We start from the raw sequence: 15,678 nt of genomic DNA on the forward strand, positions 1-15,678 counted from the left end.
TTCGATCCGTTAGGTTTCTTGGAGATACTAAAAATAGTTTGCAGTTACCGATTTCTGCGTCTGGACTCCACCGGCGTCTGGACTAGGAATGCCACGCTTCCTAGTAGCTTCCTAACAAGGGCCAGTGCTGTAACCCAAAGGGCTACATCCCAAGAGGGGAGCTGAGGCACAGGACAGGCCTGAGGGGAAGACACAAAGACCCCTTGAATCACTGCACTTCATAGCCATACTCTCCCAAGGCACAGCTGCGACCCCGAGCTAAACCATTACATCACCACCCCACGTGGTGGCTAAGACAGCGGGCCGTTCTTTAACTCCAGTGGACGTGGTGGGCACCTGCTGCTTCTGCCCTCCGACCAGCCCAGCCCCCACCCCCCTGGACTTTTCTTTGGAACCACCGTCCCCACCAAAAGTCCCTGCTGTTCCTATGGGGCTGCCTCGTCCTCTGTCAGCATTACGGTGGGCATGAGACCCAGGCCTGCTGAGGATGCTGATCGTTGTTAAGATTTAAAAATCTTAATCTAAGGTTTTTTAGTTGTGGGAACATGCCAGGAAGGGATGCTTTGACCCCCAAAGGCAACCTGCTTTCCATCTCTAAGGAGAGATCTTCGTATTCGGCAAAGCGCAGCGCCACCTACTGGCATTGGGCAGAGCGTCCCTGCCCGAGACGCCCTCCAGGGCTGTGAATTAGATGGTTCCTTGAGGCGCATTATGGCTCGCACTAAGCAAACGGGATTCTTTTTCTTTACACATGTCTTCCAGCTAGTAAAACCAGACAGAATGGAGAGAGTTAAGATAACACCATCTTTCAACCCTTGATGAAAGTGATGGAAGTAGACAGTGGTCGTCGATAGCTGCTGAAAGCGTTAGGTTAAAAAGCCGATGGGGGAAAAGCAGTGAGGCGTCAGTGCAAAGAGAGAACACAAACTAAGGGAGCAGAAGAGAAAGTCCAGGAACGGAGCCACACCTCGGGGTCTCCTGATTCACAACAAGGTCCACAGCACACACCTACTGCAGGGCAGTGGTGTCCCTTCTCATGCTACACACAGAAAGCATCTCCAGGTGGATTGTAGACCAACACGTGAAAAGGAAAACAATGAAGCTTCTAGAGAAAATCTTCAGGACCATGGGGTAACCAGAGATGTGTTACACAGGACAGTATCCATAAAGGACAACATTGGTAAATTGGATTTCGTTAAAGCTAAGCACTCCTGTCCCTCCAAAGACCCCAGTGAGAGTGAAAACACAAGGCAAGACAAGGAGTTTTGCGCTACATACACCTGACAAAGGATTCATAGCCAGAATGCCTAAGAACTACTGCAAGTCAATAGGAAAAGGATAGCCACTCCAATTGTTTGGGCAGAACACTTGATAAGAACTGCATTTTTTAAAAAAGAATAGCCAGATAGCCAATAAGCATAGAAAAGGCATCATTAGTTTTCAGGAAAATACACATTAAAGTACATTAAAATCGGATGCCCCTGCATGCTCACCAGAATGGCCAAAATTTAAACGATAAACAAATGATTCTAAGTGTTGGGAAGCTGTGGAAAAACTGGACTCCCAAACGCTGCTGGTAGGAAGTAAATATGTACAACCATTTTGGAGCTGGTTAACAGCATCTACTAAAGCTAAATATAAACGTATCCTCTGAGCTCTTCTCCTCCGAGGTCTGTGACTACAGAAATGAGTCATATATGCAATAGGAAACATGCTTATAGCAGGTATACTCATAATATGGAAAGCTGCAAACATCCCAAACATTTGTCAGCTCCTAGATAAAGAAATTATACAGTAGTACAATTATACAGTAGTATATCCATTCAATGGAATTGTTCTCAGCAATGTAAGAGAACCAACTAGTGACACAATATGGGTTATTCTCACACAGATAATATTAAGTGAAATAAGCCACTCAAAAGAGTATATACTGTATGATTCCACGTATTCAAAATTCCAAAACAGACAAAAGAAACTTAAGATGCTAGATGTGAGAACAAAGATTATCTTGAGGTATTGATGGTGTTGATGAGGAAGGAATATTGGGAGGAGGGGGGTTCAGGCGGCTGATAGCAGTCTGTACCTTGATCTGAATGGTGGTTACATGGCATATGCATTTGTAGAAGTTAACAGAGATCTATATTTACCATTTGTGGACTTAATTATAGGTATGTTATACTTTATCTAAAAAATTGATTAGGAACTTAATCATGGAATGATCAAGCTGGCATTGGAACACAGAGATCAATCTTAAAATCACAGAACAGGTTGATATCTTGTGCCTGCTTCCCAATGAAAGTTCATTTATAACGTATCCTTGTCCAGAAAAAAAAATCCTGAATTCTTATGACGCTCTGGAGCTAACTCCCAATTAACAGGAAGTATAGGATTAGAAACTGGCATGCTAAGTGCTTCTCAGAGATACAGTGAATGAGAACAACCCAGAATGTGGGTTGTCATTTTCCCTGCAGGGGAAAATGACCCCATTTCCTCAACAAATAAATTGCCAAGAGAAAAAAAGAAGAGAGCAAAGAGGAACCTATAGATTAAAATAAACTTGCAAGACATGTCAACCAAATTCAACGTGTGGACTTTGCTTGGACGAGGATTTGAAAAAGTTAGCTGTAAGAAAATGTCTGAAACAATCTTGGAAATTTGGACAGTGTCTAGAAATTTGATTCTATTAAACTGTAGTGTTTATTTTAGGTGTAATAATAATGATATTGTGTTTGTTAAAAAAAGGATCCTTTATCTACTTGGAAAAGAGGTTGATTCCAGAGCTGGTGCAGGGAAGGAGATACAGGATGAGCATAGAACATCTTGTGGTTCTAGGAAGTAAGGAAGTGCTTGAAAAGAGATGGAGGAACCAGCCTGATGGAGCTCCTAATGGCCCAAACCGGAACAATTTCAGCAACAAAATAAATATAGACACTATTTTAGCTCATAGAAGTGAAATTAATATGTATAAGTCTAAAGTGACTTAAATAAATAATAAAATAGAAATAAATAAGCAAATAAATTTTCAAATGGTGGCTGAGAGACAGCTCTCTCTTTAGAGTAGAATGTAGAAGGAGAGAGGGAAGTGAAAACCAGTCAGGCAGATATCACTGTGACTTGTTGCAGATGGAATCTACCAATGGACACTAAAATCAGTGGGTGAAACTTTGAGGAGAAACAAGATATTTGCATAATCCCAAAGTATCTTTCCCAAGATACTTACTAACTACAAAGAGAAGTTATGAGAAGTTATGATGGTAATTATACATAACTACACAGTGAAAAAATCTGCCAGACACCCACCATCTTAATAAGCCACCAGGGGTGGGATAGGCAGGGTGGGAGGGAGGCTCATGAGGGAGGGGACATGGGGATGTATGTATATGTATAGCTGATTCACTTTGTTACACAGCAGAAACTAACACACCATTGTAAAGCAATTATACTCCAATAAAGATATTTTAAAAAGAATATAGTAGAATACAACATTGTAAATCAACTATACTTCAATAAAATAAATTTTAAAAAAAGAATATAGTAGAAAAGGCAAAGAAAAAAAAAGTGACCAAGGTCGACATCACGAGCAATAAGACAGTTCAACACCATGAACCTTCAGAGGAGGTAACAGCCCTTCTGTGGCTTTCTTGCCAAAGTGCATAACCTCATTTCCAGTGATGAGAAGGCATCAGACGAACTCAAATGAAGGACTTTCTACAATTTGTATTTTGTGATGACTTCTCAAATCGTGGAAGGGGACCATGGCTGTTTTCTACATCTCACTCTATATTCCATACTCTACAAAATAACGACCAGTCCTCTTTGAAAATGTCAAGGTCGAGAAAGACAAGGGAAGATGGAGGACTGATCACGTGGAAGAGACTAAGGAGGTGTGACACCTAAATGCAAGGTGGGTCCTGGACTGGATCCTGGACCAGAAAAAGTGGTGACACTTGACTAAGGTCTGTGGTTTAGTTAATAGTGTTATACCAGCATTAACTTCCTGGTTTTGACCATCTGCTATGGTTATGTGACATTTTTACATCAGGGGAAGGTGGGCAGGCAAGGAACTCTCTGTGCTATTTTTGCAGTGATTCTGTACATCTAAAATTAATCCAGAATAAAAAGTTTATTTTAAAAAAGCCCTTATGTTTTAGAGATAAATCATGACATGCTAATGGGTTATTTACGGCGAAAGCCATCTTTGAGCATAACCCACACCCATCACAGTTTTCCTGCACATGCTACACGAGTTGTTTGTTTATTGAGAATTTTCCTGGGTGGTCCCTTTCCATAAAAACTGGTAAATTGCCATATCAGGTTACATCATCAGGGCAGAGACCAACTGGGAGAGCAGGATGTGCCGGTTTCGCATCACCTCCAGTCAGGTGATCCCTGGGCCCCATTTGCATCAGTAGAGGGATGGGCCCAGGTGGGAGCCGGGAGGGCTCAGGCAGCAGGTGCACACAGGTGGTGGGAGCCGTGCGGTGCGAGAGCGACCCAGGCCCACCACCTGCCTCTCCTCCTCTTCCCACAGGAACGGGGGAGGCCGCAGCGGGACCTTCTGCGCCATCAGCATTGTCTGTGAGATGCTCCGGCACCAGAGGACGGTGGACGTCTTCCACGCCGTGAAGACGCTGAGGAACAACAAGCCCAACATGGTGGACCTGCTGGTAGGACCCCGTCCATCCCGCTCGGGGGGCCCTTTCCCGGTTAGCGTGAGACACCCGGCCCCTCGCTCAGGCTGACCCCTGGGAGGGAGAGACTCGTGTTCACAGTGCAATCACTTCACTCGTCCGGGTTTTTCTCCCTCGTTCTCCCTTCCTCTGCCTTTTCACAAGGAGACTCAGCTCAGCACATTTGACACATGGAAATAGTTGAAACTCACAAGCGAACATCCTGATTAATTGCTGTTCTCGGCAGCGCCTTCCACGTGGCTAAGCACTTCATCTTCACAGAGAAGAAATAATCATAGCACATGAAATGCCAGATTTTCAAATTACATATTTTATAAATAGCTTAATCACCTAATATTTATCAAAGCTGGGAATTGGAGTTTGACATCCAGACGATTGCATTTAATTACGGTGGCCATATCTGAGGAAAGGATGAAAGAGGTGGAGAAACAAAGGACGATGTGGAATTATTTTCTTAGAGTATTTCATGAAATCTCTTTTTTGTGCGGAGCTGTTGAGATGCCAACCACTGAGACTCTAGAATAGGAGGATAGCTTAAAGGAGGAAGCTTTTCGATGAGATTTTTGTACTTCTCTGTCAGTGGAGGAAGGATCGGGAGGAAACAGTAAGACCGACCCCAAGGTGGGGAGAATGGGGGGGCGGGGCGACGGGGTCGCCGATGAGCTTGGAAAGCCTGCGTCCTGGGTGCGCAGCACTGCAGCAGGGGGTTAAAATTGTAAATGTAATAAAGGGACTAAAGAGGGAGTTGAGATTCAAGCTGAGGCTGAAGAAGCAGCCATGGCCCCTGCCTGTGATGGCCACATCCGAGCCCTGCTTGGCAAAAGCCCTGCTTCCCCCACTGACGTGCCCCGCGCCCGACGAGCTGCTCCCGCCCCCAGGAGCACCGTGCTGCCCAGGGAATTTGGTAAACAGGCACCTGTTTGGCCAGGTGCAGACTCTCAGACCATCAGCAATTACCATGTTGGTTTCTGTGAAAAAAGGATCTTGCCCCCCACATGGCAGCTCCCTGCCCTGCCCTGGGGACGCCCCTGCAAACCCACCCTCTAGTCTCAGCTCTGCTCATTGGAGTGAAGTAACCTCGGACAAAGTACCTTGGCTGTTGAAGTCGCCTTGGGCGCGTCGCTCTACTTTCCTGAGCCTGAGTCGTGTAAACCAGGGATAGTGTTGGTTTGTTGAGATCATCCCACATGACGATATGTGTGAGAGTGTTTTGGAAGCTGCCCAGGTGAGAAAGACCTGGTCCCTGAGAGTGGAGGGGTCTACGGGGCACGGTGTGGCCTGGTCCCTGAAAACGAATGCTGGGTGAGGGCGAGGGGCCCGCCGGAGGGCAGCATGTATACACACGGTGCTGGTAAGTGCCTTTCCCATGGCCCAGAAGTCACGCGGATGGGCCAGGAGGCTGACCCTCACATTCCATGCCCGGACTTCACTAGTCAGAGAACTCTCTCACTCCCCGGGACGCCCCCCATCCCGAATTTTAGAGAGTTCCCCCACCATGGAATTCTCCATCTTCTGGGCTTAGGGCAGTTGAGAAAAGGCCAGTCGGGCAGTTAGAGGCGGCCTGAGTTTAGAACAGATAAGCAGGTTGACAGAGGATGACAGAGGATGGAAACAAATGCATAATGAAAATGTTCTGACTGTGATGTCATTCGGTATTTAACGCCCTGATTCAGGGACGGGTGTGCTGCTTCCAAACTTCAGTTGGTACTTGAAAAAAGCTGGCCTTGATTTTTTTTTAAATGTCAGTTCCCTCTCACTGCAGCCTGAACTAAGCAGGTCATTAGAAGCAGACCCTTCCAGGCCTTTCCCCCAGTGGCTCTGGCTACAGCTTCCATCACTCACCAATTTTTTTTTTTTTTTTACATCTTTATTGGAGTATAATTGCTTTACAATGGTGTGTTAGTTTCTGCTTTATAACGAAGTGAATCAGTTATACATATACATATGATCCCATATCTCTTCCCTCTTGCGTCTCCCTCCCTCCCACCCTCCCTATCCCACCCCTCTAGGTGGTCACAAAGCACCGAGCTGATCTCCCTGTGCTATGTGGCTGCTTCCCACTAGCTATCTATTTTACGTTTGGTAGTGTATATATGTCCATGCCTCTCTCTCGCTTTGTCACAGCTTACCCTTCCCCCTCCCCATATCCTCAAGTCCAGTTTCTAGTAGGTCTGTGTCTTTATTCCTGTCTTATCCCTAGGTTCTTCATGACATTTTTTTTTTCTTAAATTCCATATATATGTGTTAGCATACGGTATTTGTTTCTCTCCTTCTGACTCACTTCACTCTGTGTGACAGACTCTAGGTCTAGCCACCTCATTACAAATAGCTCAATTTTGTTTCTTTTTATGGCTGAGTAATATTCCATTGTATATATGTGCCACATCTTCTTTATCCATTCATCCGATGATGGACACTTAGGTTGTTTCCATCTCCGGGCTATTGTAAATAGAGCTGCAATGAACATTTTGGTACACGACTCTTTCTGAATTATGATTTTCTCAGGGTATATGCCCAGTAGTGGGATTGCTGGATCATATGGTAGTTCTATTTGTAGTTTTTTAAGGAACCTCCATACTGTTCTCCATAGCGGCTGTATCAATTTACATTCCCACCAGCAGTGCAAGAGTGTTCCCTTTTCTCCACACCCCCTCCAGCATTTATTGTTTCTAGATTTTTTGATGATGGCCATTCTGACCAGTATGAGATGATATCTTATTGTAGTTTTGATTTGCCATCACTCACCAATTTTTATGGGCAGGAACAACGTGGCTTTTCCCAAATCCACGGTGCAGACTACAGGACAAGGGTGATATTACATGAAGGAAGCTTCTGATCTCAGCCCACTTACCTATAATAGCCAGGGCGTTTCCGCAGTTATGTGTGATTCTGATAGAGAAATAGGATCCTTGAATGCCCAAAACCCCGAGGGTCAGCACCAGTTTTAGGGTCAACTCAGTGGCTGAGAAATGTAGGCGAGTCCTACAATTTCCTGAGAAAAATGTCTGATAAACTTATCACAGTGCCTGCTGGCGGGATAATGGATAATATCTGGTGACCAGAGAAAAAATGTCACTATGCTCTTTTCAGTGGGTTTGAAGCTTCTTGAGTTGAATCAGGGCTCTTGTCGTTGGCTTGTTTGTTTTTGCCTGTAAGTACAATTTCTGTTTAGTTTGGTACTCGTACATTTGTGTGTTGGCTGAGAGAATTAATTAATTCAAGTCAAGGAGATAAAATCTGGTATAATTTTATTGGGCATAAAAGGCCATCCAAGACCTGTGTTTCTCCTAAGCACAAAGTATTGTACCAGCAGCTGAAAAGGTACCTCCTAGCTGCCTCTGCGCAGAATGAAGTGGGAGCCAGGATGCCCTGGAGCGCACCCCAGGAGATAGGCAGGTGGGCATGGGGAGCCCCACCAGGTGCGCCTGGGTCTGCTCATCGGGGGCCCTTTCCATTCAGACACCAAAATTTGCTGCCACGCCCTTCCTGCCAGGGCCGGATGAATGTTCCGCGGCGGTCGGTGTGCCCGTCTTCATCTCCCCTTGCCGCTCACTATTTTTCCAAATTGCTTCTGAGTTAGGAACTTCCCTATGCGTTTTGAAGCATGGCACTCTCCAGGGAGAGCCAGAGGCCCTATGGATTTATTTCTTCAAATGTTTAGGTGTGAGGCTCCAGGGGAAAGCCAGTGGACTGCCAGGAAGCAAAATCATTTGAACACAAGACTAGATGTTTTGATGCAGCAGGGGCCGCTGGGTTTGTTTCCTGACCCCTCTTTCAGGCCAGCTTCTCAGTTATCCACCTCTTCAGCCAGGCTCCAGCCCCCATCAAAGGCCTGGGTTCCAGGGGGGTGGGGCAGGCCACGACGGTACAGCCTGAGTGAGGTTGGCGCTACTGGCCTGGTCAGAGGCGGATGGGGTCGCCCGCTCTGAGCCCCTATGAATCTAGTACAGTTGCTGGAAAACCTGCTGCTTCAACTAACAGTCCTCTCCCACCTTTGCTTCCACATTTGGCTTTTGAAGTTCCCAGGGCTCCTTTTTAACCGAGAAACAGCCTTTAGGGGACAGATCTTGCCTAGAGAAACATATTGTCCCCTGGGAGGTGGTGGGAGCTTTGGCCACCGTGCTGATGTGACATATGTACGCATTATAGAGTGGTTACCGAGCTCACGATAATCAGCACATCTGTGGCCTCACAGTTAACACAGCTGACTGTGTGTGTGGTCAGAACCCTTACGATCGACGGTCAGCAGCTTTCAAGGGTACAGTCTCACATCGTTAACTCTAGTCACCGTGCTGCACAGTAGAGCCGCAGAGCTTACTGCTCCTACAACTGAAAATCGGTTCCCTCACCGGCATCACCCCACTTGTCCCTCCCCCGGCAGCCACAATTCTAGTCTCTGTCTCTATGAAATTGACTTTTCTTTAATGGGAGCTTTAGAAAGTTCTGAGCCCTGGGCCCATGCCCGAGACTCTGATCCAGCTGACGTGGGCCTGGCTTTTCAGCAGCGGTGGTACCAGCGCCCCAGGTGACCCTAACATGCAGCCGGGGTTAAGGAACTTAGTAGCTAGTCTAGAAAGGCCCTTGGCCCGTCTGCACGTGAGATCACCTGGGGCACTTCGCAAACACAGATGCCAGGCCACGGCCCAGAAGATTAGGGCGGTCGGAGCCCACGTGATGTGCTACAGGGCAAGAAACACGGCTCAGGAGGATACGGAGGCCGTCCCTGTCCTGCCACGTGGGCTGCAGGGCGAGGCCGGGCAGCTTCCTCTCCATCCCTCCTTCTCCCACTCAGACCTCTGCCGGGACCTCCCATGACGGACAGGTGACCACCCAGACCGGGCCCCTTCCCTCTTCCCTGCACTGAAATAACGTGCTGGCCCGGCACTCCTACAGAGGGCCTTACCCCCGCCCTGCAGCCTCCCCAGCGTGGACAGCACACTGACTCTCCCACTCACGTGTGTAAACTGCCCCCTAAGCATCTGCCTGAGAACTCACGGGAAACTGACGGGCTATGTGAAAGGTGGGGCATGTGGGCGTGGGTGTGCTGTATAGGTGTGTGTGGGTGTGGGCGGGTGTGCATCTGTCTGGCTGTGTGTATAGGTGTGCATGTGTGTGTAGGTATGCATGTGTCTGGCTGTGTGTAGGTGTGGCTGTGTGTGTAGGTGTGTGTGCATGTGTGTATAGGTGTGTGCGGGTGTGTGCGTGTGTGGGTGGGTGTGCATGTGTCTGGCTGCGTGTAGGTGTGGCTGTGTATGCAGGTGTATGTGGGGGTGTGTTGTAGGCGTGCACGTGTGGGCGGGTGTGCATGTGTGTGTGGGTGTGTGTGGGTGTGTGTGTTGCAGCAGAGGATGTAGGCCTCGGGGGGGGGGGGTGTCAGAGAGGCTCACTCACGTCCCTGAGCTGTGCCCCCACCGGCCATGTGGCCCGTCTCTGGGACACTGGTGGCATCCACGTCCCCCGGGGCCAGGCCCTGCCACGCATCCCCCCAGGCTCGCAGCCCTGAGCCCACTGACCTGCGGTCACACTCCCTGCTCCTGAGGAGTTTGTGTGAATGCCCTGTGCCCCCGCCCACCCCAGACTCTGATCCCCCGGAGGTGGAGCCCACCCCCGCCCCCCCAGCCCCAGCTGAGCTCCTGGCTCCAAGGAGGGCCCAGTAAACATTTGCTGGGCGAGCGGACTTTTCTTCTCTGTACCTGGACCCGCGTCACCCTGAGTTGCTCCCTGGGACCCAGAAGGCGGCGGCTACAGGCTAACAGGTCTGCATAGGGAAGCAGCTGCACGGACTGTTCATGGGCTTTGAGGGAGGAGGTGCTTCAGACTCTTTCAGAGCTATAATGAGGGTAGTGACCCACCCACCCATCGTCAGAGATGGGCAGCTGCCTCCCAGGTGTCTCCTGGGCACAATGGTTGGTCACCCAGTGTGACCCGCTGGGAACGTTGAACCAAACGGTCCCACCCAGGATTATTGGCACAAGGGGACCACTTCCCCTCCTGACAGGCGCGTCAGTCAGAAGGATTTTTTTCCAGACTGAAGGATTTGTCAGCAAGGATCCAGCCGAAACTGAAGCTGGTACTAGTTTCAAAAAGCAGGTGTGCGCGGGAGGGAAACTTTGCCCCAGGTGAGCCATGCAGACTCTTCTCTTTGAATCTTCTTAGGCGACATGGGGTATTTGAAGTGACAGACTGACCGTAGGGCCCCATTCTGCAGACACAGGCTGCCGTGCTGACAAAGGCGCCGTCCAGCCCTTCAGGGGAGCCCTCTGCAGCCGCCCACTGACACCGTGGCCTCGTGCCACCCCTCCGAGAGCAGGGACCTTTAAAGCGTGACCTCACTTTGGGTGCCCTTTCAAACTTCACTTTCTCCCCTTTTGTGGAAACAAGAGGTGGGTCTGGAGGGAAGGTGAGGTCAGGGGTCTCCAAGAGGAGTAGCTTGTTGCCCTGGTTATGGTCCAGCACAAAGATAATGTCACCCAAATCGGGAGATTCTGGGACCAAGGCATAAAAGTTCTTTTTTCCCTGAAGCACAGAGCTAGCTCGTGGGGCTTAATTATACTGTTCAAAAGCAAGGAAGCTGAGAGAGGAAACCACCAAAGACGGGCCTATACCTGGTGATCAAGTGTAATCCGTTTGCAGTGTGGGAAGATTTCAGGCATTTCTCGAGGTGCTTGAGGGAAGAGACGCAGCAATTCATGGCCTTTCTGCTCGTTCCCCTTATTTTTCTGGTTCAGAAACCAGTCATCACAGAGTCCATGGGGGCTAGCAGCTTGCTTAGGAGGGATAAAATGAGAGAAAGAATTCATTTTGAAAACCATAGTCATGCCTATGACCGGGTACTTTCAGTGACGCCCCTACCACAGCCATCCCTCAGGATGAACCCAAGGGATTCACCCCTGGTTTCCTGGTTTCCGCACCTGCGTTGTGACCTGAGACCGGCAGCCACATGGCCCTCTAAGTGCATTTTTCTGTGTTAAGAGGATGGTTCATCGTCGGCGCTGAAACTAATTGCAAGAAGGGATTGATCTCTTAGTTTTCCATGAAAAAAAAAAAAAGAATTGTCTGTGTGATTCACAAAAACAGAGAAGTGATTGGAGCACTCCATAGCCAGCGTCAGCCCAGTGAGCTGACAGCATAAGAATTTTGAAATTCAAATGATCTCTTTTAGATATTCTGAAAATGAAAGTATCAAACCCTGAAATAATAAATCCTGGAATGTGAATCAGAAAGTTTTAGTGTCACATATTTTTAGTGCCCTTAGGTGTGCTCCTAGGAGTGGAATCACTGGGTCATAGGGTGACCCTTTGGAGGGACCACCAGATGGTCGTCCAATGGGGCTGCACCATGTTACAGTCCTGCCAGCAGTGTAGGAGGGTTCCAGTTTCTCCACAACCTCACCAGCGCTTGATTTTGTCTGTCTTTTGTATTTTAGGCTGGCGGGTGTTAATGACATTGATGTTCAGTTTCGTGGCGCCTTCGGTGTGTTGAATGATCTGTTTACTTTGTCTTTGCCTCTAGGTTGTAGGAGCCTGAGGGCTGAGGCTATATCTTGAATTCCCCAGTCTCTAGCCTTACATGTTAAATGGGTTGACTCAAAAGCTGCTAAACCCATTTTTTTGGTCACCATTTACATACACAAGCAATGTTTGACCCCCAGCTGTGTGCCAGGCTCTTTGCTAAGGATGGTGTATTATCCACGGAGGGAGAGACCATGGCCCTTGTCTTCAAATAAATAGGTTGGTTTAGAGGGGCATTTAGAGAACAAAATGTAGGTGGAGAAAGAAAATTGCGATGACTAATTAGGCCCATATCAAAAAAAAAGGAAATTCCTTTTTTTAATTAATCTGGCAAACCCCAAAGTAAGAGGTGCATTTCCTTGGTCGTGGCCATCATACTGGATGTGAGACAGTGGTCCTGACCACACGGCTGGTGAAAGCCTCCTCCGACTGAGGGGGAGGGGGGCCTGCCAGTTGCTGAGTGACTGGGCTGCTGCCAGGGGGCAGATGGAGGCATCCTCAACCCCCGTGTCCCTCTGCTCGGTTCAGAGGCCACACCCAGGTGAGCATCGGTCAGCTCACGGCATAAACACAGGTGCCGAAGGCCCTCCCCTCCCACCTGAAACCCCACCTGGGCCAGGACCTCACATGGGGCTTGCTCAGGCCGTGGTCCAGGATCTGAGAATTCTGTGCTCGAGAGAGATGAGCTCGCTGCCCGATTAAGAACTGGTATGTGGCCCCGAGAGGGCATCAGACGTCCCCACTCTGTGCCTTTCCTTATCCTGTCGCCTCCACCTGGGATGCTTGCTAGGAGGACCACGTACTTTATCATTCAAACCGGGACACTCTTGAGAGTGAAAGGGCCTACAAGTCACGATGACGCCAGGACACCAGGCATCAAGTGGGACTGTCCCGGGCAAACAGGACACATAACCGCCGCCCCCCCGCTCACGTGCTCATCCTCAGGCTCCCCCATTACCTGCCACCCCCTGCACATCTTCCTTAAGAAGCTCAGCTCCCTCCTCCACTGCACCCCTGTTGGGGAGCATTCGTGGGCCCTGCTCAGCTCTGCCTCGTGAGTGCCATTGGGTGCCCGTCTCATCCTCCTTGTTGGACATGGACTTCTCAGAGTCAGGGACAGGTCAAGACACTTGGTACTTAAGAGGTGCTTAATAAACTCTCATAAAACGGAGGAAATGCTGCTGACTGACAGTCAGAGGTAAAGCCGGTCCAGGAGTGAAGCCGCGTTTATTTGCTGAGCAAATCATGAAGGCATGTCCCCAGCCCTCATTATCTTTCCTTCCACCTCTTGGCTTTCCAATAATTTGTACTCAGGATGTTGACGTAACAGGTGAACACATACGTGTGGACAAACAGAGATATGTGTTGCAGTTGTCTAGAACTTTCCAGGAATTCTAATGAGCATAGATATCAAAATACCTCTTTCATCGGCCTTGTGGGAAACATCTACAAACGACGAATGTGTGTGTGGTTCAGGACCATGACTTCCCAGTTCGCTTCTGATTCACATCCTTCTCAGTTTGCTTGCTTCCAGTTAAAACCCTAATCTGGCATCATTGCTTTCAGAGAAACTGCATCCCGCTACGGCCACGCTGACATTTTGTCCCTTCTGTGTTCCAGGATCAGTACAAGTTCTGCTATGAGGTAGCCCTAGAATACTTGAATGCTGGCTGACGGCGTACACAGCCCTGCACACAAACCTTTCATCCTGCAAAGCCAGGACGTGCCATGGTGTTTGTGCCGATGAGATGAAGACTTCTCCATATGCTTATTTTGCTTTGCCTAACTGGCTCTCTTGAAGAGCCCAAGAAAGTGTTTATAAAACTGCTTGCCCTGCCCAATTCCCAGTACTGCTGCTGCCTGACGGAAGACTACCGTCAGCACCCAGTGGTCCAGCCCCGTCCTCCTAGGCACCAGCTCCGTAGAGCAGCATGGACAGCTGGTAAACTCAAGAGCACAATTATATTCTTATGAAGGAATTTGTACCTTTGGGGTATTCTTTTGTGGCCCGTGAACCTTTGTTATTGTTACAACTGAGTGTACATTTTTGTTCTGTGGAGAATGCTACCTGGCATTATGATAATATATTATTTTAGTTAAAATCTGTATTTTAACATGTCGCATAATATATGTAGCTTTCCAAGACTAACAGATAAACATATAACGAACAAAGAGATGTACGAGCTGTTGTTTCTATCAGATTTGTATTGTTCCCAAGGGAAAAGCTTGGGAGGCGTTCAGTTCAGAGAGGCGGAGATCGATGATCAGACTCACAGACCTGAAGCTTTGCCATGTGTTTATATTGTAAATATTTTTGATTTCATCAAATTATTTATTCATTAAAAGAAATTTTCGTGAAGCACGGTGAGTGACAATCATTTTTATCCAGCCCTGGAAATGACTTACTACTGTATGATGCTACCTTGTGTGAATTCTCAACTCAATAAATAAAGACCCGTGACCAGTGTGGTGTCTGCCTACTGTCCTGGCGCCCCGGCGGGGGCAGCTCCGGTCACTCTGGGCCTCTGGCAGAGAGATCGTGCCCGGGTCTGCTGGCCTGGAGCAGGTAGAGTTGGGACTCTGGAGAGAGAACTTTGGTCAGTGAGAGATCGAGGCCCATCCCGGGAGCCTCCCCGGGTGCACAAGCCCCAGAAGCTACAGCCGGTGACCTCTGACCGGCGGGCAGGCCGTTCCAGGGAGCTCTGGGCCAGACGCCAGGGCGGCGACTTTCTGACCAGGAGCAGCCTGTGCCTTTCTCTGTTTGATCTCGGTGGCCTGGGGGTCGTGTCTGTCCTCTCCAAGCCTCATTCAAACCTGAAACTTGCTGAGAGAACGCTCTTTAGAGGGTCCCACAATCAGGGTGCATCTGAGCAGGACACCAAGCTGGACAAGACGTTTCCTGTAGGAGGGAAAGACCGCAGCCCGAGGGCTTTCCTGGCCTCTGAAGAAGGAGGAAGCCGGGCTGAGGACGAACACTGAGTTTAAACTGAGCGCCAGGCTGTGTGAAGTGATGGCCGGTAGATGGTGGGGACGGACCTTTGGTGAACGCCCATTCTGTGCTGGAAACTGCAGGCGCTTTCCCAAGTGGCAGCAGAGTCTCCTCCCCAACCCAACAGTGTGATCGGGGACAGTATGGAGCCATCGAGCCATCGGACAGCTGGAGACAAAAGATTAAATAACCTGTCCACGTCACCCAGGCTCGTCAGTGTCAGGTGCCTCCAGGGCCTGGGGGGAGGTAGGGGCAGTGGCCCCAGCACCACAGCCTTCTTATGACACTCGGGATAGGAAGTGCCCCTCGTCCTGAGACAGGAGACAGCCCATCACCCGCTCCGGGGATCTCAGCGACTAAGAACGACAAGATCAAAGGTTGTCCATCAAGGGGACCGAGGCTGACCCTGCATCCAAGGCCTTCCCTGCTCTGCTGCACTCTGACTACACGATCCACGCGCTCGGGAGGAGCTGGCCGCAGCCCAGTG

The 15,678-nt window shown here is 49.0% G+C and overlaps 1 protein-coding gene across 8 annotated transcripts in view; it reads left to right on the forward strand.

The window, feature by feature from the left end:
- PTPRM (protein tyrosine phosphatase receptor type M) overlaps positions 1 to 14,852 on the forward strand; it is a 798,567-nt gene extending 783,715 nt beyond the window's left edge. For all 8 annotated transcript variants that reach the window (XM_079943436.1, XM_079943437.1, XM_079943438.1 and 5 more), the window contains 2 exons: positions 4,532 to 4,667; positions 13,823 to 14,852. In XM_079943436.1, coding sequence (XP_079799562.1) covers positions 4,532 to 4,667; positions 13,823 to 13,876 — 190 coding nt within the window. In that variant the 3' untranslated portion in view covers positions 13,877 to 14,852. The remainder of the gene's footprint in view (positions 1 to 4,531; positions 4,668 to 13,822) is intronic.
- Positions 14,853 to 15,678: the final 826 nt, after the last annotated feature.

The sequence above is a fragment of the Stenella coeruleoalba genome (assembly GCF_951394435.1).
Source record: "Stenella coeruleoalba genome assembly, chromosome: 14".
Classification (NCBI taxonomy): Eukaryota; Metazoa; Chordata; class Mammalia; order Artiodactyla; family Delphinidae; genus Stenella; species Stenella coeruleoalba.